Source organism: Drosophila mojavensis, unplaced genomic scaffold (assembly GCF_018153725.1).
Source record: "Drosophila mojavensis isolate 15081-1352.22 unplaced genomic scaffold, ASM1815372v1 contig_80, whole genome shotgun sequence".
Taxonomy (NCBI): domain Eukaryota; kingdom Metazoa; phylum Arthropoda; class Insecta; order Diptera; family Drosophilidae; genus Drosophila; species Drosophila mojavensis.
The window spans coordinates 5,981,907-6,006,735 of NW_025318906.1; the positions used below are offsets into that span (position 1 = coordinate 5,981,907).

Below are 24,829 nucleotides of genomic sequence, written 5' to 3' on the forward strand. Positions count from 1 at the left end.
GTATTTAAAAATACTCTAAGAGTGTTACCACACTCACCAAATTTACTTTGGTATATTTTAGTAAATTGGCCTTGTTTATCTCATTTTGAAGATAGTGTGGCAGCACTTGTATCACTTGCGCGCGCTGCACATTTGTTTCACATTTTAATGACTTATTTTGTTTAATTATCTCAAACATGATTGAAAATGAGGTAGATGAAGGCATACCACAGCCTACAAGTGCTGCGTCGGGTCAAATAAAGGCCATAGCCAAGGACACTGTGCACAAGATCTGCTCGGGTCAGGTAAGCCCTCGGTGAAGCAAATGTTGGCTACAAATTTTAAATATTTTTGTTCCTTAGGTGGTGCTCAGCCTGGCTGTGGCCATCAAGGAGCTGGTGGAGAATTCTATAGATGCCGGCGCCACACTAATTGAGATTAAGCTGAAAGAGCAAGGCTTACAGGGCGTGGAAGTTTGTGATAATGGCAGCGGCGTCGAGGAATCCAATCTGGAGGGCATGAGTATGTGGATTGTAGTTGTAGATTGTGTATGTCATTTTCTTATGAATTCCCGAATTCCAGCTGCCAAGTATCACACCTCCAAGATACGAGAATTTGTTGATCTGCTCGGCGTGGAGACATTCGGCTTTCGTGGCGAAGCATTGAGCTCGCTCTGTGCGCTCTCTGACATGACAATACAGACGCGTCACAAGTCCACAAATGTGGGTGAGTATTTGGCATGCCTGTAATAATTCATTTCCTAAGCTGCATGTGCCTTACAGCTATCAAAATTGAACTTGATCACGAGGGGCGCATCAAGAAGCGCTCGCCCTGCGCCCGAGGCGTGGGCACAACTGTCGGCCTCAGCAATCTCTTTGGCACTCTGCCTGTGCGTCGTCGCGACTTCACTCGCAATATCAAAAAGGAATTCAACAAGATGTGCCAAATACTGCAGGCCTACTGCCTAGTCACACGCAATGTGCGCATCATTTGCAGCAATCAGAGTGCGAAGGGTGCCAAATCTGTTATACTACAAACCCATGGGGCAGCCGATGTGTTGGCTAACATTTCAGCCGTATTTGGAGCACGTCAAGTCGCCGACCTGGTGCCACTCAAATCACCGCTCGAGGCGGGCCAGCTGAGCGAGGCGGGCTTGCGTGAGGCGCTACAAACGGCGAGCGATGCAGCCGAAACGACTTGCGTGGAGTTTAATGCCGAGGATGTGGAACGGCTCAATGAGGCGGGCTTTGAGCTGGAGGGTTATATTTCCAGCTGTCGTCATGGGGCAGGTCGTTCCACACGCGATAGACAATTCTTCTTTGTCAACTCAAGGCCCTGCGAGCCAAAGAATGTGAGAGAATGCATATATAATATATATATTTATATAGTTCACTTAATATCTACTTAAACTCCCACAGATAGCCAAAGTGATGAATGACATGTATCGGCGCTATAATGTGCAGCAACAGCCTTTTATATATCTCAACATTGTAACATCCCGCGCCGAGGTCGATGTCAATTTGACGCCCGATAAGCGACAGCTGCTGCTCAACAACGAGCGAATTTTGCTGCTGGCCTTGAAGAAGTCGCTGCTGGACACCTTTGGCAATCTGCCATCCACATTCCAAATGCAAAACGTTTCCATTGCCAGCATGCTGGAGCCGAAAGTGAAGGCAGAGCCAGCAGAAGCACCAGCAGCAGCAGCAGCAGCAGATGAAGCTGAAACTGTAGAGCTAGATGTACCCATTAGCTCGTCGCAGCGGTTCATGGACGTCTTGAGTCAATGGCGACGCACAGGCGACACAAAGGGCATCGCACCACCAGCTCCTGTAAAGCGACGCGCGGATGAAACGGCTGAGATAAATGCGCGCACTATGAAGCTGCAAAAGATACAGGATTTCCTTTCACAGGAGACGCCCCAAGCGATCAGCTACAAAAGCGAATCGTCGGAGGAGGAGCAGGAGGTGCAAAAAGATGCTGAGAAGCCACAGAAATCGCTGGACAGCAGCTTAGTCAGCTTAAAGCAGCTCAAGCAGGAATCGCTGGGTGAGCAGCAATGGGAGCTATTGAGTTTACTATAATCCTAAAACCCTTCTCTCCTTAGCTTATGATGAGCTGTTGCAACCTGGTAATGTGACACCGCTTAAGAGTCGATTGACCATAGCAGAGGCTAAGCCAGCAGCTGCGACGCCGGCTAAGGAGGAGTTAGAGGAACAGGTCCATGCAAAAGCTGATATTGCCAGCGAATCCTCCACGAGAGAAGACCACTTGGAAGCTGCAATCACTTCCTCTCAGGCAACCAACGAGAACTCCTCCACCTCAGAGCCCTCCACGGCCTCTCAGCCAAGATCCGAGTTCTGTCAACTCCCCCCATCTCAATCGGCCATCGAGTACAGTGATGATGAAATCGAAATGCCTAAACGCATCGAATTCGATGGCAACAGCGATTCGGATACGTCTCCGCCAAATGTAGCCAGCGGCGAGCTACGCACCACATTGGAGCAAATTCGAGCCAGCTTGCAGGCGCAAGAGAAGCAACATGTGGAACGCAAGCGCTCGGCCAAGCTTCAACGTTTGCGCTTCAAGAGCGAAATCAATCCGAATCAGAATAAAAATGCGGAAGCCGAGCTGCAGAAGGAAATAACCAAGGCGGATTTCAAGCGCATGCAAATCATTGGACAATTCAATCTGGGCTTCATCATTGTGAAGCTGGAGGATGATCTCTTCATAGTGGATCAGCATGCAGCCGATGAGAAATACAATTTCGAGATGCTGCAACGCAACACGCAGCTGGAGCACCAGCGTCTCACCGTGCCTCAGACACTGGAGCTGACGGCTGTCAATGAAATGATATTGCAGGATCATTTGCCGGTGTTTGAAAAGAATGGATTTAAGTTTGAGATAGATGCAGAGGGTGAGCTCAATAGACTATAATATATGATATAGATATAATATATATTTTCTCATATTACTAACGAAATCTTGTCTTCCGTTCAGCCCCACCCACACGAAAGATACGTTTGCTGGGCAAACCCTTCAGCAAGAACTGGGAGTTTGGCAAAGAGGACATTGATGAGCTGATATTCATGCTGCAGGATGCGCCAGAGGGCACAGTGTGTAGACCTTCCAGGATACGCGCCATGTTCGCCTCGCGAGCGTGTCGAAAATCTGTAATGGTTGGCAAAGCGCTCAATCGGACAACCACCATGAGGAGGCTCATCACACAGATGGGCGAAATCGAACAGCCTTGGGTGAGAACTTAGATTATAGATATACAAGATGATACAGTTTATTATAAAAAGAGTCACGCAAACTTAGACTAGACAAATGTTACATGTGAATTAGTTGACTAGAGCACCTTGCTTCTGAAGCCATGTGAAGTCAGTTTAGCGACTACAGACACCTCTACTCCGCGCGTCTCAGGCAAATAGAATTTGGTGAGCAGAAAGAGCAGCCAGCCGAATATGGAGAAACACAGAAAGATCCAAGATCCAATGAGCGAGTGCATCACAGGAAAGAGGAAGCCAACAATGAAATTGCAGCTCCAGCCCACCTGATTGCCCAGGGAATTGGCCACCGAGCGTGAGGACACCTCAAAGAGCTCTAAAAGAGAACAGAAAACTTTCAATAAGAACCATTACCATGAAATGAAATCCGAATCCTCAACCTGAGCCTATAAAGGGTGGCATAGGACCCAGAGCCAGCTGGAAGGCAATGAGATAAAGGAAAAGACAGGCGACTGTGCCATAAATGAGCCAAGGAAGCAGATGCTGGATTCAGGAAGGAAATTAAATCAGAAATCGATTAGGGAAAGGATTACGCATCAGCTTACGCCAAACTCGGCGCACAAACAGAAGCCAAACATGAGCAGCGCGCAACAGCTGGTGGAGATCAGCATCAGGGTGCGTCTATTGAAGCGGGCCATTAGCCAAGGACCTAGCAGCGCCGTGGCCAGGTTGACATTGCCGGCGCAGAGGCTGAGCAGCTCAGCGACGCTGGCGGATGAGCCACTGCTGCGAAAGATGAAGACGGAGTAGTAGAAGATCTGCGGGAATGGGAGAGTAAATCAATAGGGTGATCCTGGATAGATCAATTCCAGCGGCGCCACTCACCGCGGAGCAGCCGGTCAGCTGTTGTCCGGCTTGGTAGGAGCAGAACAAGATCAGCGGCATCAACAGTTTGGGGTCCGTGAGCACATCGCCTAGGCTGCGAGTGCTGTACTTGCTCGCCGCCTCCTGCTCCATGGACTGCAGCTCCAGGTCCAGCCCAGAGTCTCCGCCACGTAGACGCTCCAGCATCTGTAGCGCCTCCTCCTGCCGCCGCTTCACGATGAACAACCACTTGGGACTCTCGGCGTAAAACCGATACGGAGCATAGCAAATGGCCATGAAGACGACGTAGAAGGACAATGCCAGATGCCAATGGTCTTCAGAGCCCAGCAGCGATTCCATGCTGCAAATCTGAGCCACAACAACGCCACTGGAGTAGCCCACCGAGCAGGCGGAGCCCAGTGCGCCACGCTGAGAGGTTGCGGCGATCTCGGTATGATACATGGGCACGCCCGTGGTGATCAGGCCGGCGCCGAAGCCCACAATGAAGCGAGAGAGCAGCAGCAGCTCCACCGACTGCAGCCAGCGGCAGCTAACGAAGCCAAGCGCGGCGAGGAGCAGCAGCGAGCCGCTCAGCAGGAAACAGCCGCGACGCCCAAAGCGATTGGCTGCCCAGCCGGCGCAGGCGGAGCCCAGGATGCCGCCAATCAAATAGATGGACACAATCAGTGCCCACAGCGTCTCCAGTTGACGAGGAGTCAACACCAGTTGGTACCTGAGCAGGAGTGTCTCTGCACACCAGGCGCGCATGTGCTGCAAGGCAGGCGAAGATTAGACGGAGGCACTGGCTCCTCCTGCTTGAACTTACCACAGCCGGATTATTGATGATGGCCATGCAGTAGCCGCAGGGCACAGCGGCGCCCATGGTGCTGCCCACGGTGCTCCACACGACCAATGGTGTCCATTTGGCTTTCTGCTCCATTGCGATCGTCAAGCGACACTAATCTGGCTGGGATGGTGCGGCAGACTATTTAATCACCGGCTGAGCAGATGCCGCTTAGCAGAAGCAGCTAATCCGCTCAGAATTTATTGTCGCCAACTGCAGACAGTTGGCATTAACTTTGGCGGGCCGCTGAGGGTATTTACAATTTAGCATAGATTGTGTAACAGAGGTCTATGTATATATCTACCATCTATATACAATATAGGCTTAGATTCCTGATCCTAGAGAATCATCCAGTTTGATCTAGATCTCTGCATGAATTTCTGATCAATTTTTGCATGAAAAGAATTTTGAATATCTTTGCTAGCTTCAGTCAGTCAATAGAAGCAACGAACCCTAACGGACCATATCAGATCACTTTACCGTCGTAATAGCCCTTAGGTCAATTTACTGTCATAGATCTTAGATAAGTAAGCGGATACTATCTAATCCAGATTACTTATCTATTCCCTTACTATCTTCATTAACGACGATCATTACGAACTGTAAAAGAACAGATGATCATTTAAATATGAAATCTATATAACTTTTACAGCTCCTCTATTGATTGACTAAACTGTTATACAAAAGCCTTTATATATGATGTAGTGCACCACAGTTGGAGTTTTTAGATCGATCTATTTGGGCATATTCTAGAATCTATATATCTATCTAATATATAAGTATAATTATCTCATAAGGGCTAATGATATCATCATCTAGCTTATATAAATACTACGTGGGTTAATATTATTAAATATAAGAATATAATCTTAACTTATCAGCTTGCTAGATCATTTAGCTGCACATAGAAACTTTGGGTCGAATCTCTTTATTTGCAAGATGAATACAAACAGGAACGGTATAAGCGACTGCTTAAGGGGATATACGGTATAGTTATCATATTAACAAATTGAAAGAAATTATATTGATTTGACTATACTTAAATAGATCTGCCATAGATCTTTCCGGGTATACAGTTGCGACCTCTCTGCATATAGAATCTAATGCCTGGGTCGCTTTGATTTGAAGCCATCGGCCACAAGTGGCGCCACCTCGGATGGATCACGGCCTCGGGTCTCTGGCACATAGCGTAGGGTGAACATGAAGACCAGCAGGCAGGTGAGGGAGCAGGGCAGGAAGACCAGAGCACCCCAAGCGCTTTGTAAGGTGGGAAAGGCCATGCCAATGATCAAATTGCAAAGCCAATAGACGACGCTGCCCAGGGACATGGCAGCGGAACGTGGCGCCACCTCAAAGAGCTCTGTGAAAGGCAAAATTCATGAGAGGATTACGGGCAGAAGCAATTCAAAGGTTAACTCACCTGCGCCTATGAAGAAAGGCAATGGACCCAGTCCAAATTGAAAGACAACAATATACAAAAAGATGCAGACGATGCAGGCCAAGGCAAACCAACTATACAGATCCTGTAAGGGAAGGAGGAGAACATTAGGTAATCCTGGCAAGAATTTCTCAGTGACTCACTCACAATGAATTGCAGCAGCATGGCAAATAGAAACAGAAACACGCAGCAGAAGAAGCTGGAGAAGAGCATCAGTGGGCGGCGATTGAAGCGCTCCATTAGGATGGGACCCAACATGGCGGCGGCGAGATTTGTGCAGCCAGCGCCCAGATTGGCAAACTCCGCCTGTTGGGAGCTCAGGCCCGCGCGCCGGAATATGGAAACCGAATAGTAGAAGATCTATAAAGGATAAATAAGACTAAATGATCCAAAAACAAAGCAGAGCAAGTGCAGCCACTCACCGCATTGATGCCGGACAGCTGCTGACCGCCCAGATAGATGAAGACAATGGCGAGCGGGAGACGCAGCTGGGGATTGCTTAGCACCTGGGCGTAGCTGCTTGGCGTGCTCTTCACCCGCGCCTCCTCCTCCATGTCGCGGAGTTCCGCCTGCAACGCTTCACTGTCCCGGGCATAGCCACGCAGCAGTTGCAGCTGCTGAGCCGCCTCCACCTTGCGACCCTTCACAATGTACAGCCATTTGGGACTCTCGGGATAGCACCTGAAGGGCGCATAGCAGACCAGCACAAAGATGCCGTAGAGTGCCAGGGCCAGATGCCAGTGCTCCGGTCCGCCCAGCACCGTTTGCAGGCTAAACACTTGTGCGACGACCACGCCCACCGTCAAGCCGAGACCGCAGAGCGGCGCCAATTTGCTGCGTTGCTGCAGTGCAGCCAGCTCGCTGTGATACATGGGCATGCAGGCGATGACCAGGCCAGCGGCCAGACCCACCAGCAACCGGCCCAGACACAACAGCTCCACGGAGCGCAGCGGCCGACAGGCATAGAAGCAGATGGCGCCCAAGCCCAGCAGCAGACCGCAGATGAAGGCAGCGGGACGGCGACCAAATCGATTGGCTATCGAGGCGCCTGTCATGGAACCCACAGCGCCGCCGACGAGGAAGAGGGAGACTACTGTGGCCCATAGCAGCTCCAAGGCGTCGGCGCTTAGCTGCAGATTGTAGCGCGCCAGCAGCGTCTCCTGGCACCAGGCGCGCATGTGCTGCGGGGGCGAAAGGAGACAAACAAGAGAGAGAGAAAGAAATATGAAGAAAATGGAAGAAAAAGATAGGGAAAGAAAGATTGTAATTGGAGGTTAGGTGTACAATATAACAGCAAGTCAAAACAACTATAACACGGAGCAATGCTAGAGAATATCCATACTTCAATAAATAATCCATACTTCAATCAATAAAAGTATAACATTATTCTATTAAGGATATAAAAATAATATACATAAAGAGCATAGCTTTGTGTATAACAGAAATTATATGAAATACTAAGGGATGCCCATATACCAATTCATGTAAAACACGTTTCCTGTTAAGATCTATAAGCATGAGGAATATGTAGAATATCAATTCAGCAGTGTATAACAGTTAGTATAACAGTGATTATTACCGATGTAAGATCATGATTGGATGAAAAATGAATAGAAATTAAAATGATCTCAAACTGCTTTTAAAATATAATACTGATATATTTATGCCAGTTGTTATAGTAAGGATTAGAACAGATGCCATGAGAATAGAAACAATTAATAAAAGGATTTCAAACAGTTAGTAAACTAAGGACTAAAACAAATGTTAAAATTATTGCAAAAAAGCTAATCAAATCAGCTATAAGTGATATACAATTATGTATAACAGTTAGTGCAACACATTATAGAACAGTAGCCAAATGATAGAAAAAAGGTGATATGACATAATGATGCTGATAAACGAAAAAATGCATTCACACTCGCTTTCGCTCTGAGCAAGAGCGTTCGTGTTTTTTCCGACTTCGTCTTCGTGTGAGTGATGTGCATTGAGCCATTTGCTCAAAGCTCTTTAAAGAGCGTCGCGACGCTCATTTCGGAAGTGATACGATTCACACTCGCACAATGAAGCTCAGTAAGCGACGGATAACTGACACTCACGTACGGTGTTGATGTAGGTGTCTAGCGACCACAACCCTCGCATACATACAAGATGAGATGAACAAAAAATTTTTGAGTAACGAGAACGGAATACCCGAAACGTTAGTCTCTGAGAGCCATCAATCTCGTTGAAGGTCAGCTAGAGATTGACAGAGCTCGAAAGTCTCCATATGGAGCATAGAAACTCCCACATAAATAAGAGTATTTACTGGTGTATAACAGTTGGCAAATTGAAGCTCTACTCACCACAGCTGGACTATTGACCACGCCCGTACAGTAGCCCACGGGCAGAGTGGCGCCCAGCGAAGTGCCATAGACAGCCAACTTGAGGGTCCAGCTCCATTTGGGCTGTTCCTGTATAACTCGAGTAGTGCAAGTGTTATACGTTACGGAACGAAATTGCTGTCTTACCAAGCTCTTAGCGCTATCGCCTCCCATTTGCGCTGCGTTGCGAAACGTCAATGAGTCGCCTTCGTGTAGCTTATCCATTCGACAGCTGGCTTCCATGTTGTGTGAACCTGCGGAGGCAGTGCTTCACTGGCCACTGGGCTGGGGCTGTAATTCATTTTGGAATCCGCATCAGAATGCTGATAAGGGCGCACGATTACGATTCTGATAGCGTATGGCTTCTAAATGTAAATTTCTTTAATTGCTTTCTAACTGCAGAATTGCCCGCACGGCCGCCCCACCATGCGTCATCTAATCAATATCACGATGCTTATGGATGAGGATGAGGCCGAATGACAGCAAATGACAACGACGCCCCCAAACCAAATACTGGAAGCCGCAATAAAACGAGCTACAGCCAACTATTTGTCAACAATGAGTTTTCTTATATATATGTATGTATAATATATATAGATATATATCCATGTAGTAGTAGCTAATATATATATAAAACCTCACACGCTGATCGTGCGAAAGATATTGAAGCCGCTGTGCGCCGTGGAGAGCAGCACGCCCGGCAGCTGGGGATGCCAGTGCAGTTCCTTGATCTCCTTTTGGCCTTGATGTATGAAGAGCAGTTGCGGTGGCAGCTTGTTGATTTCCTCTTGATTTTCTGCCGGCGCTGACGCTTGATCCGCATCCGTTTCCACAGCTAAATCCCAGAGCGCAATCTGATCATCATCGCCGCCGGAGGCGAGCACGGTGGCCTCGCTGGGATTCCATTCAACCGTAGTTATGTGATCCGTATGATGCTTGAATGTGGCAATTGGTTTTTGGCTCTTGAACTGGCGCAAGTCCCAGATGTGCAGGAAGCCATCGTCGCCGCCGCTGGCTATGAAGGGTTCCGTATGGTTCCACGAGATGACATTGATGTCGCTCTCGTGCGCATTCTCACAGGTGAGCATGCAGGCCTTTTGCGGCGCTGCACGGCAATCCCAAATGCGTATGGTCTTGTCCACCGAGCAGGAGGCGAGAACGCTGCGCTCATTGGGACTCCATTGCAGGTCTTCGACCGAGGCCGTGTGGCCGACCAGCGGTCGTTGATCCACCTTCCAGGTGCCATCCTCCAGGGGGCTCCATATGTGTATATCACGTCGACAGTCGCCTGTGGCCAACACGCCCTCAGCACTCGGGCTCCAATCGATGGCGAATCCCTCCTGCTGATGTCCGCTGAACGTATAAACGGGTTTCGTCTCATTGTTGGCGCTTTGCTGTTCGTACTGCTTGAGCAGCTGGGCATCTTCGACGGCCTGCAGCTGCTGTGACAAGCTCCAAATGTTCACGCGTCCCAATTCGCTCCAAGAGGCAGCAAAAACATTGTTGCCCATGCGACGAGCGCGCACTCGATTCACACAGCCCTGATGCTTGATTAAGGCGCACGTCATTTGCGGCTTCTTCAGTTCGCTCTTGTCCGCCACATCATCCTGATCGTCTTCCAGCTCCTCGTCGTCGTCATCGTCATCGCCTTCCTGTGTCTTGTGTAAATTGCTCATCTTCATCACAATCAAATTGTTGACGTGTGTGCGTGCTGCCTGGGTGCCGGCTACAATGTAGGCAGTCATTGGAAAGCTCTCTCGGCTTGCGCCCAGCTCATCGGGCACTATGTCGAAGCTGAGGCATGGCGCACCCGTCGATGCCTGATGCAGCATGACGTAGGCGCTCTCATCGCAAACGAGCTCCTCATCCTCGGCCAAGGTTTTGCCCGGCAAATAAACCTGCTTGGGAGCTTTTGGGGTGCCATCCTCATTCTCGTCGTTATCGCTATCGGGCTCCATGTCGCTTTCCGCATCCTCCGGCTCTACGACCTCCATATCAATCACATCCTTAGGCGGGTCCATGGCTATAAGTTCGAATTCCTATTGAAATGCCCCAAAAACTTCTTGTTTTGGCGCTGCACGTGTGTAATTCGTCCAGCAAACAGTGTGACCAGCACCAATACAGGCAGTTAAAGCTGCATAAAAATGCTAGATAATTTCTGTATAGCAATGTGACCAGCTCTAGAAACTTCAATATTATACCATTCGTAATAGAACAAGTGCATTTGTTTGTGAACGCTACACACCTGGGACTGGAGTTCATTCTATGCCCTAAAAAAATATACTAGAATATTTCAGTGTATCATAGTGTGCCTGCTGTTATCAGTATTATTATTTGTTCACTCATCTTGCGACAGCAAAACAGCACAACTGAAGTAATACGTTAAAGTATAACAAATTTTTTGATTTAAAATGGCTAAAGCTGGTAATCCATTTAATGTTCTGCGTAGCATCTACAACAATGAGTTCCAGTGGTAAGTAGCACACACGAAAACTATATGTCGGAGCAATGTTTACATAACCAAACTTATTTCTCATTCCTTGCTTTTAGGATGTTGGTAAAAAGTTTTGGTATGTTCTTTCTGGGCGTCCGCATTGCCAAGGAATTTGTGGGCGTTGAATTGATGCCCACTGTGTTGCCGGCTTAGTGTTTTTAAAAATGACGAGAAAAAACCAAATTCACTATGTACAAAAAACAAGATAGGGGGCAGTTAACTAATTATAATAAAAAACAGAGAAAACAGTATATACAAAACAGATTTTACTTTCTCTACTAGTTTCTGCTAACAATCAATTCTCTTATCTTCGACTCATCCATATCGATTTCATGTATCAAGCTATCCGCCAATATGCGCGGCGTCAGATCGCGCTGCAAGAAATTCGCCACCAGCTTCTGGCTGGGCACAGCGCCTCCATGCGCCAGGATCTCAGCACGATATTTCTCGCCCGCCTGCCGGTTGAAGGGATTCGCCTCGAAATACGTCTGCCATATCCAGGAGGCGATCGTTTTCGATATGAGATACGCATAATACTTGGCACCGTAGCCCACCAGATGGGAGAAGCGCAGCTGCCAGGCGGTATTGTCCACATAGGGCAGGCCATAGTAACAATTCTGGACATCGCGCAGTGTTTCTGTCGTGCTCTTGCCCTGCTTGGCCGCCTCGCCGTGGTAGACCTGATCGAGCGCCGAATAGAAGACCTGTAGCTGCGTCTCGCTGGCCGCGAACAGATGCTTCGACGCGCATAACCGCTGCAGCATGTCCTCCGAGATGGGTTTGTGTGTCTGAAAGTGGCGGGCGAAGGTGCGCAGCACTCGAGGATCACTGGCAAAGTATTCCATTAGCACGCTGGGAACCTCGGCAAAGTCGGTGGCACAACGTGTGCCCGTCACATGCTGATACTCGGTGCGCGCCAACATCGAGTGCATCGCATGGCCCATTTCGTGGAACAGATTGTCGAGGCGAGCGGGCGACAGTAGCGTCGGTCCCGTCCACCGGGGCTGCGCCAGGCCCAGCATCACAACCACAATGGGCAGCTGGTAGCTGCCGTCGGGCAACCGCTTGCCACCCTGGATAGTGAAATGGCAATCCTGATTGGGCTTGCCCGCTCGCTCAAAGAAGTCGCAATAGATATATCCGAGCAGTCCTTCGGTCTCGTGCATCACGGCCAGCTTGTAGATGTCGCTATGCCAGCTCTCGCCGGGCTCCATTTCCGTGTTCTGCAGACGGACGCCGTACAGCGAGTGCAGCAAGTTGTCCAATCCCTCCATGCAGCCGCCCAGCGAGAAATAGGGCAGAAATTCATTTGCTTGCTCCTCCAGCGATTGTCGCTTCAGCTGCGATGTAAAGTACGGCGTATCCCAGATCTCAACTAGCGCCGTGTTTTGTCCGCTTTCTTTACGCTTCATTTGGGTCATCACCGCGAAATCGGCATCGGCACGCGGACGCAGTTGCTCCGACAGCTCATCAATGAATTCGCGCACAAGTTCCGGCTTCTCCATGGTGCTGCCGTTGAGCGCACGATGCGCGTAGGTTTCGAAGCCACAGCTGCGCGCCAGCTCATAGCGGCAGATTAAGAGATCCTTGAGCAGCTCCTCCTGACTATCGGAGGGCTGTAGATATAGACGATAGGCGGCTTCCCGCATCTGGACATTCGCTGCATTCGTGCAGAGACCCGTGATGATGATGTTCTCGCCAGATGTGGGAAAGCTGTATGGAAGGAATTTATGATTAGCAAATGTTCAGCACTACACATAGCACTACTCCGCTCTTACTAATCCCTTATGTCCTCGGGCACACAACTGCGCGGCAGCACCGTCGGCTGAGCGGCTCCGTTCATGAATTTCTGTCCCAACTGGAGAATATAGTCATTCAAGCGCACCACGCGCAGCCGCTCCTTCTCGGGTAAATGGATGCCGCACTGCTCAAAGTCGAACAGAAACAACTTGGCCACATGGCGATCCACTTCGGTGGTGGGCATCAAGTCGCCATCGCAAACCACTTTACTGAGCGCCTGATACAGCGGCTTGTGCGTATTCAGGCTCTCCACGACGCCGCAGATGCTAATGCAGGCCTGCTCGGCTGCCTGCATGTATTTGTTTTGCGGATGGGCAATGCGCACGAACTCGGCCAGATCGGCCACTTTGCACAACGAATCGGACAGCTCGTCGAAGATGTCCACCATCTTGCGTTTCCTCTCGCTGGATACGGCCTCTGCGATGAGCTCTTGCGTGGAGTTCTCAACATTTTCTCGCAGCAGATGAAATCCATCGGCGTTGCGCAGTTCGGGCATGAGAAACAGGCCCTGTCACAATAATAATCGTATTACTAAGATTTATGTATATTTTGTTTTAACTTTCTCTTTCACCTGGGGGAAGCACTTACCACCTCGTTCCGTGTGAAGTTGATTCGTTTGGTTGGCGGCGCATTGAAGGCTGTGCCCAGTGGCGACCAGGTGGAAAGCTGTCTGTGTTGCCGCCAACAATGCTGCCGCGCAGCTTTAGCTATATTATGGCTAATTTTATGCATTATTATTTTGATTCAATTTCAATTTACTGCCGACTATTACATATTCAGAGGCCAATCAGCTGTTCCGGCAAACATGCAGACAGAGGAAGAGAGAGCGAGAAAACATACAAATACTCGACAAACCAAAATATGCCAAAACTGAAAATACCTAATAGAGCTGCCAGATCGCCACAAAACTTTATTTATACATTTACGAACAGCGAGCTGAGCTACCAGACTGTTACAATACTGTGTATCAGAAACGGCGATACCAGATTGCTTCAATTTATTTGATTGTTATTATTTAAATTTAATTTTTCTTTAAATATTTGAATTTGCTTAAATGAGAACGTAAACTTAAAAATATAAATAACAATTTAGTTTAAGACTCGAAATATGTTAAAAACTAAAGCTATTTATGTGGGGATTTCCTAAAAGCGGCAAAAGTGCACCAGAGACTTGGATACGATAAATTAAGTAACTCTCAATGCATATAGCGTAAATAGCAATAGGTAATGAGATAACCACATATTGCTACTGCCCGAGAATATTCTAACGGTTTTATCAACCCAAGCCTCAACTTTGGAATAATTGACAAACTTCAACGCTTTGATGCCTTCACATTTCTGTGCCCCACCGATAATGCCCGTGAAATAAGTGGAGCAAATAATTGGCGAACCCAAATCACCGGGACAAACTTGCCCCTCATCCTTCGGCTCGGCGCATATGCTACTTTCGCTATCATAATTTTCCATTCCGTTACAGAAATCGTGATCGCGCACTGCCACTTCCAGATACATCAATTCATTGGCATATGGACCATGCTAAATAGTCAATTTATACATATAGTCGATCAATTAAATCGATAGCTAGCGATTATTACCGGATAGAGCTGACCCCAGCCCATGGTGATGCATAACATGCCCACGTAGAAGCTGGCCCACTTTCGTGTCATTATCGGCTTTACGTGTCGCGTATTGCCCGGAATACGATCCGCTAAGCGCAATAGCGCCACATCGTATTTCAAATAACGCTGATATTTTGGATGCACAGCAATCTGTGTGATGCGTCGACTGTCGTCCTTGCCATATTTATCCAAGCGTCCCACAGCCCCAAAGACTACTAGTAAACCGCGTGGATTCATAATGGATTTATGACGGCTGTGAATTAAATATATAAACATAATTATATGCATACATATATAGTTATCCTTAGTAATTGCTTACTCTGTCACACAGTGAGCTGCAGTTAAGACGGTCTGGCTGCTTAGAATGACCCCGGTGCAGAAGTGATTATCGCCATAGAATTGTATGTAATGCAATGTGCGTATTGAGACAATATTGCGTACAAATTTGCCGTTATCGGGCACTACGCCACCTGCGATTAGCATCTGAAATTTATCATCGCTATTCCGGGTAAAGGTGCCCCGTTCCCCATTTTCCAAATCCAATCGGATAACCACCAATAGCCAAACAATTAAGATCTGGTAGATATTCATTATTCATTGCTTCGACTGAGACTCTAATGGAATATTATGAATAAATGCGAGCAACTGACATATGTATCAAATGGTATGTGTATTAAAACCCTAAAATATATCACAGCATGTAACTGTGCTATGATTTATAATTTCGAAATATAAACGAGTTTTCGATGGCTTTTATGCCGATTGTTCAAAATGGCGGTAAAGCAAAATGGAGCTGCGGAGTTGCCATTTATATGCAAATGACGTGCAGTATTTTTGAGTATCGATACATGAGCTCGATAGCTTTTGCCAATCAGCAGTGCAATTGCCGGGCTTTGATCGAGTAAACGCGAAGTTTTACGAGAAATTAAAAATTGTATATGTATTGTATGTTTTCTTTTATGAGTATAACATTTATTCGAGCAACTAGCTCCCAACTACATATAGCAAATACTATGTGCCACAAATATCTAATACAAATCGAACTCTGGCATACAGTAAGTGTGGAACTTGTTTATATACATACACATGTACATATGTATGTAAGTACATATGCACAGCACATCTGTCTTAGATTTTGCTAGCACATGAGGCCGAGATTAAAACTACATAGTAACTTCAGTAACTAGTAATAGCTTCTGTGCGGCTAATTACGCCTACTGGGCGTTTACACACAAAATATAGCGCACACACACACGCACACATACATACACCATAATATATATAGAAAGGGAGAGAGAGAGAGAGAGAGAGAGTGGGTGGGTAACTGTAGTAATTTTGCTGATTCGTAAATTGCGGTTTCTGTGTGCGTTTGCCTCATTTACGTTTGGGCAGCTTGTAGTTCGTCGGCGGATGCAACTTGAGATGGTCCAGAAAAACTGGCTGCATATCCGCACACCACGAAATTTCCTCACGCGCACGCACCGGCCCATCCTTACAGGTCAACCAATAGGTGCTCATTAATCCCTTGCCCTGCGAAATACAATCAGATTATAAATGTGGACCATTAATTTAACGATATGAGGCATATGAATAACGGCGTTATAGCTATGTATATCATATGTAGAAGGCAAAATTCCGACTTTTCGTATTATTTTCGCACTCCCGATTAATATGATAATAATCGACTATGCAAATATCGTAAGAATATTTTAGTCCATACATAGCTCACCTTGACATCGATGAGGCCGCGATGCTCGGTCTTGTAGCCGCCCACTTGTTGCAGAGCCTCGTGCATCTCCTCGGTGATATGTATCTTCTGTGCCTCGCCGGTGCTCTCCATGCGCGATGCCGTGTTCACCGTATCCCCGAATAGACAATATCTTGGCATTTTGGTGCCCACAATGCCGGCGACAACGGGTCCGGTGTGAACGCCGCAGCGGATCTGAACAAACTCGTCGCCGGCGCGTGGAATCCGAAACACAGACGAGGCGTCCAGCAAATCAAGTGCCATTGTTGCAATCTCGGTGATGTGCTTGTTGCCTGCGGGGGCGAACCAACCGAAACATATGTTTAGTCTCTTTTTTTTTGCTACATTTTTTTTTTTTTTTTTTGGTAGGGGGACAGCATAAATTAAGGACGCACAAAGCCCAAAATTAGCGCACATGTCTGAAACATGGGAATGGCGATGTTTGTCAATGAGGGGGCGGGGGATGTTTGGCGGGGCGGCGCCGTGAGTTGGGTAAATGCCTGTTCGGATTGACAAGTTGACAATTTGCATGAATTACCGTTTTTCACGGGCAGCCCAGAGGCCACCATGTAGGAGTCGCCAATTGTTTCCACTTTGTAGACATCGTAGCATTCAATGCGCTCATCAAAAACGCGATAGATCGAATTGAGAAAGGTCACGACCTGTCGAATATAGTTATACAGTTTATCATGTCCATTAAGTTCTCTGATTTAATGGAGCTTACCTCCAGGGGCGTGCACTCGGCCGCAATTTCGGTGAAACCCACAATATCGCTAAAGTAAATGGTAACCGCTTCATAGAGCTCAGCGGGCACCTGACCGGGCACAATTTAATGAAATAGAAAGCCGTTAAAATTGAAATGCAAATACAGTAGAGACTCGCTATCGAATACACGCAGGACCCATATAAATTGCGTGTTCAAGTAATACTAATAAATAATAAGTAATATGGAATTCTTAGTCTATACACGCGCACACATACACACACACACACATTCTCACCTGTTGCGTCTGCTTCAGCTGCATTGCGACGCTTGGCGGCAACATTTGAAAAAGCAACGAATCACTTTTGCGTTTCTCACGCTTCAGCTCCTTGGCCTTCTGGGATAGATTCATGGCATAAAGCTAGCAAAAAAATCAATAATTTATATTAATTCAGTCAATCTACCGTCTCTTTCTTACCTGTATAGTGGCTGCTGCATTCTTGACTAGTATGATTATAATGGGTGAAACGAGCAGCACAACAACCAAAATGGCTATGCCAATGGCTTCCTTGCGATCTGCTTCGACTAATGTTTTATCTACATATTCTCTGCAACGAAAAGCAATTACTTAAAAATCTCCGCTTATAACTATGCTATACTTTGCCAGTCTCATATGCAAATAGGTTTCCATTTGTTTTGCAGCTGATTATGCAAAATGGCGGCATGGAGTATCAGCATACAATTATCGATAGAAACCTAAGTGCAATAAGAGCATATTCAGTATGCAGCTCAGCTGCGGAGTTGCCATTTACATGCAAATTACTTGCAGTATTTAATTGCAAATAAACATATGCAAACGACTTGTGCAGTATTTAATTGCAAACTACGAACAAAGCAAAATGGGAAAAGATGACCATTTTGAGTACAATATCGATACATGATTTCGATAGCTAAAGCCAATCAGCAGTGTGTTTACCGCGTGCTGATCGAGTGAAAGTGAAAATTTACAAATTTGTGTAAAAGCTTCTGTAAAAGTGTGTACAAAGGTATTTATTCAACTTCTAACTAATTACTTACTTAATTAGTCGCCGCAACGCCTTTTGTAGTATGCGCAAATCGTCCGTGTAGTTGTGCATAAACTCATTATATTCAACTGCGCTGCGCTCGTCCGAGATATTTGGCTTATTCTTTAACACCATGTTGCTCCTATTAATTATATATATTAATGAATATAGTTAGTGTGCACATAGTACATTAAACTAATATCAATTAAAGCGCAATTATCAAGTGCCACTCACATGAGCTTAACGCGATGATATTTCTTGGAACTCGTGATATTTGTATACATGGCCTTCAGCATGGGCGCATAGTTCAAGGTGGAATTAATCATCTCTCGCGCCATAAACTCGTAACGCACATAGGATACGAAATTCTCAGCGGTGAGCGGCCCTCTGCCATAGTAGCGTATGCCAAACGAGGTGGCTATATTCTGGCACTCAATGCTCTTTAATAGATTCTTAAAGCCCACCAAATAGCTGCAAGAAAAGTTTTTATTGTTATGGTCGGATGGAGGACGTGTGTGGGCAAGAGGAGGATGTGGTTAACGTACCGCCAAACGCCGCTGTTGTCCGTTTCTTTAATTTGCTCGTTTAGATGATGTAGCAGTCCCCGATTAATGGATGTATACCAATTCATAACTTCAGTTATGGAACTATCCTCTGGCTCTAAGCGCACACGTTCGCGAAATTCATTTAAGCGACTCTGGAACTCGTTGCGATTCAACATAACCTCTCGGTCATCCTCGTCCTCATCGGGCGCCGTTGGCACACTTATCTCGCTCCATGTTGTCATATTGTTTAGCGCATGATCCGTGTTGGCAAAGCGTTGAGTTAGATTTGCCCTGAACAGATGTATATATACATGTGTATATATATATATTTATATATTTTCGCACTTGTTATGACTGTTAAAAGGCAAAGTCTATCATTATCTCAACTCACCGCTGCTTGCTGCCATTGGTAAAGATATAGAAGGCCACCTCGGAACGTTCGAGCTGCAGTCGCGTCACAACTTTGCCCAAGTCCGTTGCAATTGTCACCTGGTTTCGTGGGCGAACCATTGATAAATGAGATTATCTAGTGTAGGTGGATAATGTATGTGTGTGTGTGTGTATGTGTGGGTGTTTGTGTGTCTTTCTCTGTCTATTGTCCTTTACGGGGCGTGGTCTTGATTAGTTAGTCATTTGCTTGGTAACACATTGAATAATTCATCAAGTTCGCTTACTTTTGCATATACTTATTAATTACTTAGCGAAGTATTTCTATTCGCTGGCTTATTACAAAAGTTTTCTTTTCGATTATTGAGTTTGATTGGGTGTAATTGGAAGTAGAGTATGATATAATTGCAAAATTAAAACAATTATATACATAGTCTGTGCGAAATCTAGGATTCATATGGGTCCAAGGCATATTAGCAGAAATATCTATTATTACTAGTGTTTTTTTTTTTTTTTTTTTTACCTTATTATATATCTTTATCTATTCATTAATCTGCAGAGAAGGTAAACCATTGCTAATGCATAACTATATATATTACTGTAACTTAAAGTAATAAAATATTTCTTCAAACGTAGAATGAAATTAAAATTATACTTCTCCAGACAATAAATTCTTTGTTGCTAGGAAAACTGAATTGCTCAAGTGGCCTGAAGACTTGCTCTAATTGACCAAGCCATTTCTTTGGAATAAGAAGTATTTGATTTATCTTAGTTTTGATTGTAAAAATTACATTTGTTGCTGATATTTCATTTAATATTTTAATGTTAAATTTAATGCCCGCTTTCAGAAATAAAATTTCACTTTTAAAGAATACAACTTGATTGCTTAGCTCTAGGACTCTTGTGGTTGATTACCTGATGTCCTATGGGATTCTCTTCGCATCTCTCTCTCTCTCTCTTATTACTTATTCCATTTATTTCGATTAATATTTGTATTGATTGCTGGCAATGTGAGAAAATACTCCAGAGAGAGAGAGAGCGTGAGAGCCTCAAATCCCTACAGCCAATTAGACAATTTTCAAATTACTAAACACTTGAGAGACTTTAAATTGTTTTCTGCTGCACTCTTGAGATTGCTAATTGCGATACCCGCTGTAGGCCCTTTGGCTAGGGTATACACTTAGCTGTGCTTAGCCACATTCAGGTCAAGTACGTGACTCAATTCAAGGACTCTCGCAGTGTGCGCATTTCCTGGCTGCCACGCCCACACAACTTTTGTAACTGTGCCAATGCATATTTTCGCCTATCAATTCACTTTAGCATCAAGCAATATATTTATTTATTTCTTTATCATATCTCACGCATTTGCATAAAATAAAGAGAAGAAAAAACCATGGTGGACAGCAGAGGAGCTCAACGCCCGTCACTCAGGTGGAATGGGATTGAAAGCTCCGACGACGTTGAGTACCTTGTCTAGCGACTGCTTCGTGCGCACTTGAAGCATGCTGCACTTACCTGACCAAACAAATATTGCCGATTGGAACAGCCCCGCCACGCCCCCTAAGCCCTCCCCTCAGTTCGATAGCCATCGTCGTCATGAACGCACAGCGAGTGAGAGGACATTTGCTACACTGGACTACACATCTGTTACCTTTCTGTTTGCTTTTTTTTTGTGCAGTACAAGTAAGCACTGAGCGTGCCAGGACATGAACTTTACTTGCCTCGTATGATTGAATTTCAGCAATAAATTTTAATTAAGCTTGCAGACTTGCTCCTTTCCTTCTATCTACCTCTCCTTCTCTTTCGGTTTGTTTGTTCACCTGTTGACTTACCTGCGTCTCAATGTCGGCCACATCGGCTCGATACTCCAATATCTCCTGCAGGGTTAGTGATGTTTGCACAATCAATGCCAATATGGGTATGAATGGTAGAATTATCATCTGCAAAATAGATATATGTATATGTACAGTGATAACTCTATCAACGAACAGCTGAGTGAGGGGTAAATGTGTTCTTAAACTGAACTATGCATTATACATTAAATAAAGAATCAGAATATTTAGCTATGTACAGTGAACACTTGACTGACGAATAACCAAATTGAATAATACTTTCTGGTATTATTTGTTAATTATATTCCTCCATATTTCATGAAAAATTGTAAAACTAAAATTAAAACTTCAGTTGGCAGTGAACTCTCGACGATTGAACAAATTTAATAAATAATTGTGTTACATAATTCTTTCCATATAATATATTAGAGTAGAAGTTCATTTATACTCTACAGTAAAGTCTCGCCTACAAAACATCTGTTTTTCTATGATATAAATTATGGATTTGTAAATTCCTTTGTGTCATAAAAATATGAGAAATGTAAATGTATGTACAGTGAAGTCTCTAATAGGAACTTTGCACATATATTAGGATTTTTTTATACTTCGGCAATCACAATAATTTTGAGCTTTACTGTACTCAATTTAAAGTCCTTCAGTAATTATTTTGCTTAGATTCCAGTAGAACTCTTGTTCGGATATGAGCTCTACGACACACTTTGATTCCCTTTCTCTTTCCATTATTCTGCTCAAGCTTTTAGTTGCTCTTTATTTCCTTCTCTTTTAGTGTTGCAGTTCATTCTAGGTAGCACACTCTGTATACGGTCTATTTTTGAGTTCTCTAGAGTTGCCTATCTATTCTCATTTGTGTGTGTGCGTCTCTCGGTGTCTGTGTGTTGAAGTGTGATTAGTCTTTATCGTGCTGTGTTGCTAATCGCGGCACTTCATTTGGTCAGCGCACGTGACCGGCTCGACGCCCCTCCCATCCCCTCTCTGCCCTACGCTCACTCAGCCTTGCGTTCGTCCAGCTGTTGCGCTAATTAAGATGCATACGCTTTTGCTAATTTATGCTGGCTGACACATACACACACACACACACACACACACATACACCTCTTCTCCCTTTTCTTTTGGGCCATATTCAACTCACCTGCATTAGCTGCAAACGTCGCCCCGTTTTTATGGCCGGATTTCGTGCCGCTGCACTGCAGCATCGTCCGCTGCCAACATTGGAAATATCCTCGGAACTAATCGAGCGCACGGAAATTTTATCGAGTTGCAGATTGTGATGCGTGTGTGTGGGCAACAGCAGGGAACCACCAGCACCAGCACCAGCCCCACCACCGTCGCCAGCATCACCGGCCGTGCCACCAGCTTCGTTGCTTGAACGAATGGCGGGATGATTAGATTTGCAGTTGCTAATGTTTATCTTAATGCATGTGGATGCTGCGGCAGATGCTGAAGCGGAGGCTGTTGCCGAAGCTGTTGCATCCACAGCTGTTGTCTCCATGTCGCTAGATAGTTGTTGTGGTTGCTGTTGTTGATGTTGTTGCTGTTGTTGTTGTTGTAAACCTATATTCAATTTGCAAGCTGCTCTACCATTTAGCATATTGTTCATTGCCCAAGCGAGCACATCGAGAACGGCTCATAAATACAAACGTTTATGGCTGCATAAAAAGCAATACATAATTGTTGTTGTTGCTGTTGTTGTTGTTGCTCGAGTGTATCAGCTTCGATCATAGAGAGATAGAAGCACTTGTCTGGCTTTTTCCAGCTAACTCTAATGAGATGAAGGCAAGGCGGACGCTGATACGCGCAAAATAATTGCAAAAAAAGGAATAAATACAGACACATGTGTGTGTGCATATGTATGTGTGTGTGTGTGTTTGTGTGTGTCTGGCTGTGGGTGTGATAAGAGCTGGAGAGCGCAACAGAGCGACTCAACCAGTCAGCGAAATGTCAGCAGAACAAATTTGATGGATGAGCAGCCAGCGATGGCTTTCATGGGTTTGGGTTTGTATTGTGTCCTGTCCAGTCCTGTCGCACTTTCAGTTTAATTGAAGTTACATTTGATATCAAAGTGAGGAAATGTAATGAAAGGGCGAGTAAATAAAGGATTATTAGCACAAGCAACATTTCAATTGCTGTCTACTTATATTTTTCGCTCAGTGTAGCTTTGTGCAAACAATTTCTGCAATGCCCACCCTCTCACACACACACACATCAACACACCCATAGTCACACACTCACGCACACCCCAGACACACACATCCTTTCGACACAGCCTGTTGCTCTAGTTGTTTACTTTTCACACACATCAAACGCATTTATTGATTAAACTTTTAATTGCCTTGACAAATGCTCATCAAACGGGGCAAAAGTCAATCAACACACATTAATGAAAACAACAAAAACTTGAAAAAATTATGATTAATGCGATAACACGTTAAGAAAAGGAAATGCTCTGAGCATGCCATAAATTTTCGATTTTAAACCGTAGAAATGCACCACCAAATTTCGTTATATATTTATTTGCACATCAATCGCGCCCGCACATAAACAATAAATATTATGAATATTATTTTTATTGCCACATTAAATTGTGGAGTGGGGCGCACATGGGGGTGGCGAGCCACAAAATTCAATTATCTATTTGGGCCAAATGCTGGAATACCGTTAATGTCGCGTTATGCGCTCAGGAATTACGCGTGTTGTTCCAACTGAAGCGACCGGCAGCAACTGAACTTAAACCTGTTGAGTTTCGTCCGTTTATAGGAGGTTGCTCTAGTTCAAATCCATGTTGGGGCAGTCGTAACACCCACCCTCAGGACCACCCACAGCTGTTAGGCAGCTGTTAACGACAACTGAGTCGCTTGTGTCTCGTACTTGGGGAATTTGTCTGAAAATTTTTATGATTTTTTAAATAATTTTTTTAGAAACTACTTATGTATGTATGTATGTATTACTATGTATATTTTTAAATTTTTTAACAATTTGTTGTTTGTTGTAACAAGAATAAATATTTCTGAGGTATAACGGTATTTTAGCAGCTGCAACAGCTTGCCTGCTGAACTGCTTGAAAATACTTGCACAAATACTGCTTTCTGTCGACAGAGACTTATTGTGGTTGAGTAGTACAAAGCTGCTTGTTACAAAACTTCATTTCCATGAAAGATTTGTTGTACAGAGCTGGGTTACACCACCAACAGTTAAAAGCTGCTTGATAGGCAAGGACTCCGCGCGATACTTAATGTATATTTGATAATGATATATAAAAGCATATGTGGACAGCATATATATAACCTTACATGTATTTCACGGCGGACGCATAGGCTGGCATATTCTGTCTGTTGAACTTCTTACTATCTCAGTGTGCGTTTCGTTTCTACGACCGAGGCAATGCTCTCCGTTCTATGCTCCCATAGCAGCCTATGGAGATTGATCGTGTCAGGCTGTTCTATGAGAAGATTGTCAGGGATAGATTTTTAATATGTCACAATAAAAACGCGATTTTAGGTCTAGAATATCTTACAACTAAATGTAACCGAATTGTAGTCCCGTAAAGATAATAAACACAATTCGAAAACATTGTTCACACATCAATCATTTGAATCGAACGAATCTACAATGTGTTATCTATGATATGTCAGCAATCTGTTATATTATATTTTTAGTTAATGATTTCGTATGTGCGCAGCGAGTTTCGATGTGTATGCAAGGTGTCTTCAGGAAGAACTGAGTACAAAATCTATCTATTCTTCTTCCAATACCACTGAATCTCATTCGGTGGCAGTTTCCGAGTCGCCCCGCTCTAGCGTATGATCGCTAAGCGACAATAGTGCAAACAGATGAAGTTAATAAGTAATTTGCAATTCGTGGTAAATACACGTGCTACACACAGTCTAATAACCCCGCCGACATATATGT

At 45.1% G+C, this 24,829-nt stretch overlaps 8 protein-coding genes across 9 annotated transcripts; 2 read left to right on the forward strand and 6 right to left on the reverse strand.

The window, feature by feature from the left end:
- The first annotated feature begins 87 nt into the window (after positions 1–87).
- Positions 88–9,260, forward strand: LOC6578887 (mismatch repair endonuclease PMS2). The gene is made up of 8 exons (XM_002004750.4): positions 88–284; positions 342–501; positions 562–705; positions 762–1,330; positions 1,398–2,025; positions 2,084–2,893; positions 2,977–3,230; positions 9,115–9,260. The coding sequence occupies exons 1-8, from the start codon at positions 177–179 to the stop codon at positions 9,190–9,192; spliced, it is 2,751 nt and encodes a 916-aa protein (XP_002004786.4). The 5' UTR covers positions 88–176; the 3' UTR covers positions 9,193–9,260.
- LOC116804169 (solute carrier family 2, facilitated glucose transporter member 1-like) lies at positions 3,253–5,064 on the reverse strand. Its single transcript, XM_032730605.2, has 5 exons — positions 4,897–5,064; positions 4,092–4,841; positions 3,812–4,024; positions 3,647–3,749; positions 3,253–3,582 (listed from the first exon to the last, which is right to left on the reverse strand). The coding sequence occupies exons 1-5, from the start codon at positions 5,008–5,010 to the stop codon at positions 3,329–3,331; spliced, it is 1,434 nt and encodes a 477-aa protein (XP_032586496.1). The 5' UTR covers positions 5,011–5,064; the 3' UTR covers positions 3,253–3,328.
- LOC6578890 (solute carrier family 2, facilitated glucose transporter member 1-like) lies at positions 5,827–9,000 on the reverse strand. 2 transcript variants are annotated; one of them, XM_032730604.2, is made up of 6 exons: positions 8,860–8,999; positions 8,695–8,802; positions 6,775–7,533; positions 6,500–6,712; positions 6,335–6,437; positions 5,827–6,274 (listed from the first exon to the last, which is right to left on the reverse strand). In XM_032730604.2, the coding sequence occupies exons 1-6, from the start codon at positions 8,953–8,955 to the stop codon at positions 6,015–6,017; spliced, it is 1,539 nt and encodes a 512-aa protein (XP_032586495.1). In that variant the 5' UTR covers positions 8,956–8,999; the 3' UTR covers positions 5,827–6,014. The 2 variants fall into 2 exon arrangements, with proteins under 2 accessions (XP_032586495.1, XP_032586494.1); XM_032730603.2 differs by having other exon boundaries at positions 8,695–9,000.
- Positions 9,261–9,275: 15 nt separating the features above from the next.
- On the reverse strand, positions 9,276–10,846 carry LOC6578891 (glutamate-rich WD repeat-containing protein 1). Its single transcript, XM_002004754.4, has one exon. It carries the CDS (start codon positions 10,731–10,733, stop codon positions 9,351–9,353), a length of 1,383 nt encoding a protein of 460 aa, XP_002004790.1. The 5' UTR covers positions 10,734–10,846; the 3' UTR covers positions 9,276–9,350.
- A 100-nt stretch (positions 10,847–10,946) lies between these two features.
- On the forward strand, positions 10,947–11,457 carry LOC6578892. Its single transcript, XM_002004755.4, has 2 exons — positions 10,947–11,185; positions 11,263–11,457. Exons 1-2 carry the CDS (start codon positions 11,124–11,126, stop codon positions 11,357–11,359), a joined length of 159 nt encoding a protein of 52 aa, XP_002004791.1. The 5' UTR covers positions 10,947–11,123; the 3' UTR covers positions 11,360–11,457.
- LOC6578893 (mitochondrial intermediate peptidase) lies at positions 11,451–13,841 on the reverse strand. The gene is made up of 3 exons (XM_044011139.1): positions 13,595–13,841; positions 12,985–13,514; positions 11,451–12,919 (listed from the first exon to the last, which is right to left on the reverse strand). The coding sequence occupies exons 1-3, from the start codon at positions 13,736–13,738 to the stop codon at positions 11,485–11,487; spliced, it is 2,109 nt and encodes a 702-aa protein (XP_043867074.1). The 5' UTR covers positions 13,739–13,841; the 3' UTR covers positions 11,451–11,484.
- A 102-nt stretch (positions 13,842–13,943) lies between these two features.
- Positions 13,944–15,313, reverse strand: LOC6578894 (serine protease ami). The gene is made up of 3 exons (XM_002004757.4): positions 14,944–15,313; positions 14,601–14,877; positions 13,944–14,541 (listed from the first exon to the last, which is right to left on the reverse strand). The coding sequence occupies exons 1-3, from the start codon at positions 15,213–15,215 to the stop codon at positions 14,191–14,193; spliced, it is 900 nt and encodes a 299-aa protein (XP_002004793.1). The 5' UTR covers positions 15,216–15,313; the 3' UTR covers positions 13,944–14,190.
- A 358-nt stretch (positions 15,314–15,671) lies between these two features.
- Positions 15,672–23,647, reverse strand: LOC6578895. The gene is made up of 13 exons (XM_002004758.4): positions 23,577–23,647; positions 22,053–22,569; positions 20,903–21,010; positions 19,075–19,172; positions 18,684–18,974; positions 18,373–18,609; positions 18,152–18,280; positions 17,553–17,682; positions 17,373–17,495; positions 17,096–17,185; positions 16,910–17,033; positions 16,354–16,664; positions 15,672–16,154 (listed from the first exon to the last, which is right to left on the reverse strand). The coding sequence occupies exons 2-13, from the start codon at positions 22,518–22,520 to the stop codon at positions 15,999–16,001; spliced, it is 2,265 nt and encodes a 754-aa protein (XP_002004794.2). The 5' UTR covers positions 22,521–22,569; positions 23,577–23,647; the 3' UTR covers positions 15,672–15,998.
- Between the last annotated feature and the right edge of the window lie 1,182 nt (positions 23,648–24,829).

Excerpts from the sequence above, each read along its gene's own strand:
- LOC6578887 (XM_002004750.4), top strand. The coding sequence starts at position 177 with ATGATTGAAAATGAGGTAGATGAAGGCATACCACAGCCTACAAGTGCT. Across the intron at positions 502-561 it reads ATCCAATCTGGAGGGCATGA|CTGCCAAGTATCACACCTCC; the intron begins GTATGTGGATTG and ends CCCGAATTCCAG. Across the intron at positions 2,894-2,976 it reads GTTTGAGATAGATGCAGAGG|CCCCACCCACACGAAAGATA; the intron begins GTGAGCTCAATA and ends TCTTCCGTTCAG.
- LOC116804169 (XM_032730605.2), bottom strand. The coding sequence starts at position 5,010 with ATGGAGCAGAAAGCCAAATGGACACCATTGGTCGTGTGGAGCACCGTG. Across the intron at positions 3,750-3,811 it reads GTTTGTGCGCCGAGTTTGGC|CATCTGCTTCCTTGGCTCAT; the intron begins GTAAGCTGATGC and ends TCCTGAATCCAG. Across the intron at positions 3,583-3,646 it reads GCCACCCTTTATAGGCTCAG|AGCTCTTTGAGGTGTCCTCA; the intron begins GTTGAGGATTCG and ends GTTCTCTTTTAG.
- LOC6578890 (XM_032730603.2), bottom strand. The coding sequence starts at position 8,955 with ATGGAAGCCAGCTGTCGAATGGATAAGCTACACGAAGGCGACTCATTG. Across the intron at positions 7,534-8,694 it reads TGGTCAATAGTCCAGCTGTG|CACATGCGCGCCTGGTGCCA; the intron begins GTGAGTAGAGCT and ends TCGCCCCCGCAG. Across the intron at positions 6,713-6,774 it reads AGCTGTCCGGCATCAATGCG|ATCTTCTACTATTCGGTTTC; the intron begins GTGAGTGGCTGC and ends TATCCTTTATAG.
- LOC6578891 (XM_002004754.4), bottom strand. The coding sequence starts at position 10,733 with ATGGACCCGCCTAAGGATGTGATTGATATGGAGGTCGTAGAGCCGGAG.
- LOC6578892 (XM_002004755.4), top strand. The coding sequence starts at position 11,124 with ATGGCTAAAGCTGGTAATCCATTTAATGTTCTGCGTAGCATCTACAAC. Across the intron at positions 11,186-11,262 it reads TACAACAATGAGTTCCAGTG|GATGTTGGTAAAAAGTTTTG; the intron begins GTAAGTAGCACA and ends CCTTGCTTTTAG.
- LOC6578893 (XM_044011139.1), bottom strand. The coding sequence starts at position 13,738 with ATGCATAAAATTAGCCATAATATAGCTAAAGCTGCGCGGCAGCATTGT. Across the intron at positions 13,515-13,594 it reads ACTTCACACGGAACGAGGTG|GGCCTGTTTCTCATGCCCGA; the intron begins GTAAGTGCTTCC and ends TTATTGTGACAG. Across the intron at positions 12,920-12,984 it reads CCCGAGGACATAAGGGATTA|CTTTCCCACATCTGGCGAGA; the intron begins GTAAGAGCGGAG and ends CCTTCCATACAG.
- LOC6578894 (XM_002004757.4), bottom strand. The coding sequence starts at position 15,215 with ATGAATATCTACCAGATCTTAATTGTTTGGCTATTGGTGGTTATCCGA. Across the intron at positions 14,878-14,943 it reads GCAGCTCACTGTGTGACAGA|CCGTCATAAATCCATTATGA; the intron begins GTAAGCAATTAC and ends TTTAATTCACAG. Across the intron at positions 14,542-14,600 it reads GCTGGGGTCAGCTCTATCCG|CATGGTCCATATGCCAATGA; the intron begins GTAATAATCGCT and ends TTGACTATTTAG.
- LOC6578895 (XM_002004758.4), bottom strand. The coding sequence starts at position 22,520 with ATGAACAATATGCTAAATGGTAGAGCAGCTTGCAAATTGAATATAGGT. Across the intron at positions 18,610-18,683 it reads GACAACAGCGGCGTTTGGCG|CTATTTGGTGGGCTTTAAGA; the intron begins GTACGTTAACCA and ends CTTTTCTTGCAG. Across the intron at positions 17,496-17,552 it reads ATGCAGCAGCCACTATACAG|CTTTATGCCATGAATCTATC; the intron begins GTAAGAAAGAGA and ends TTTTTTTGCTAG.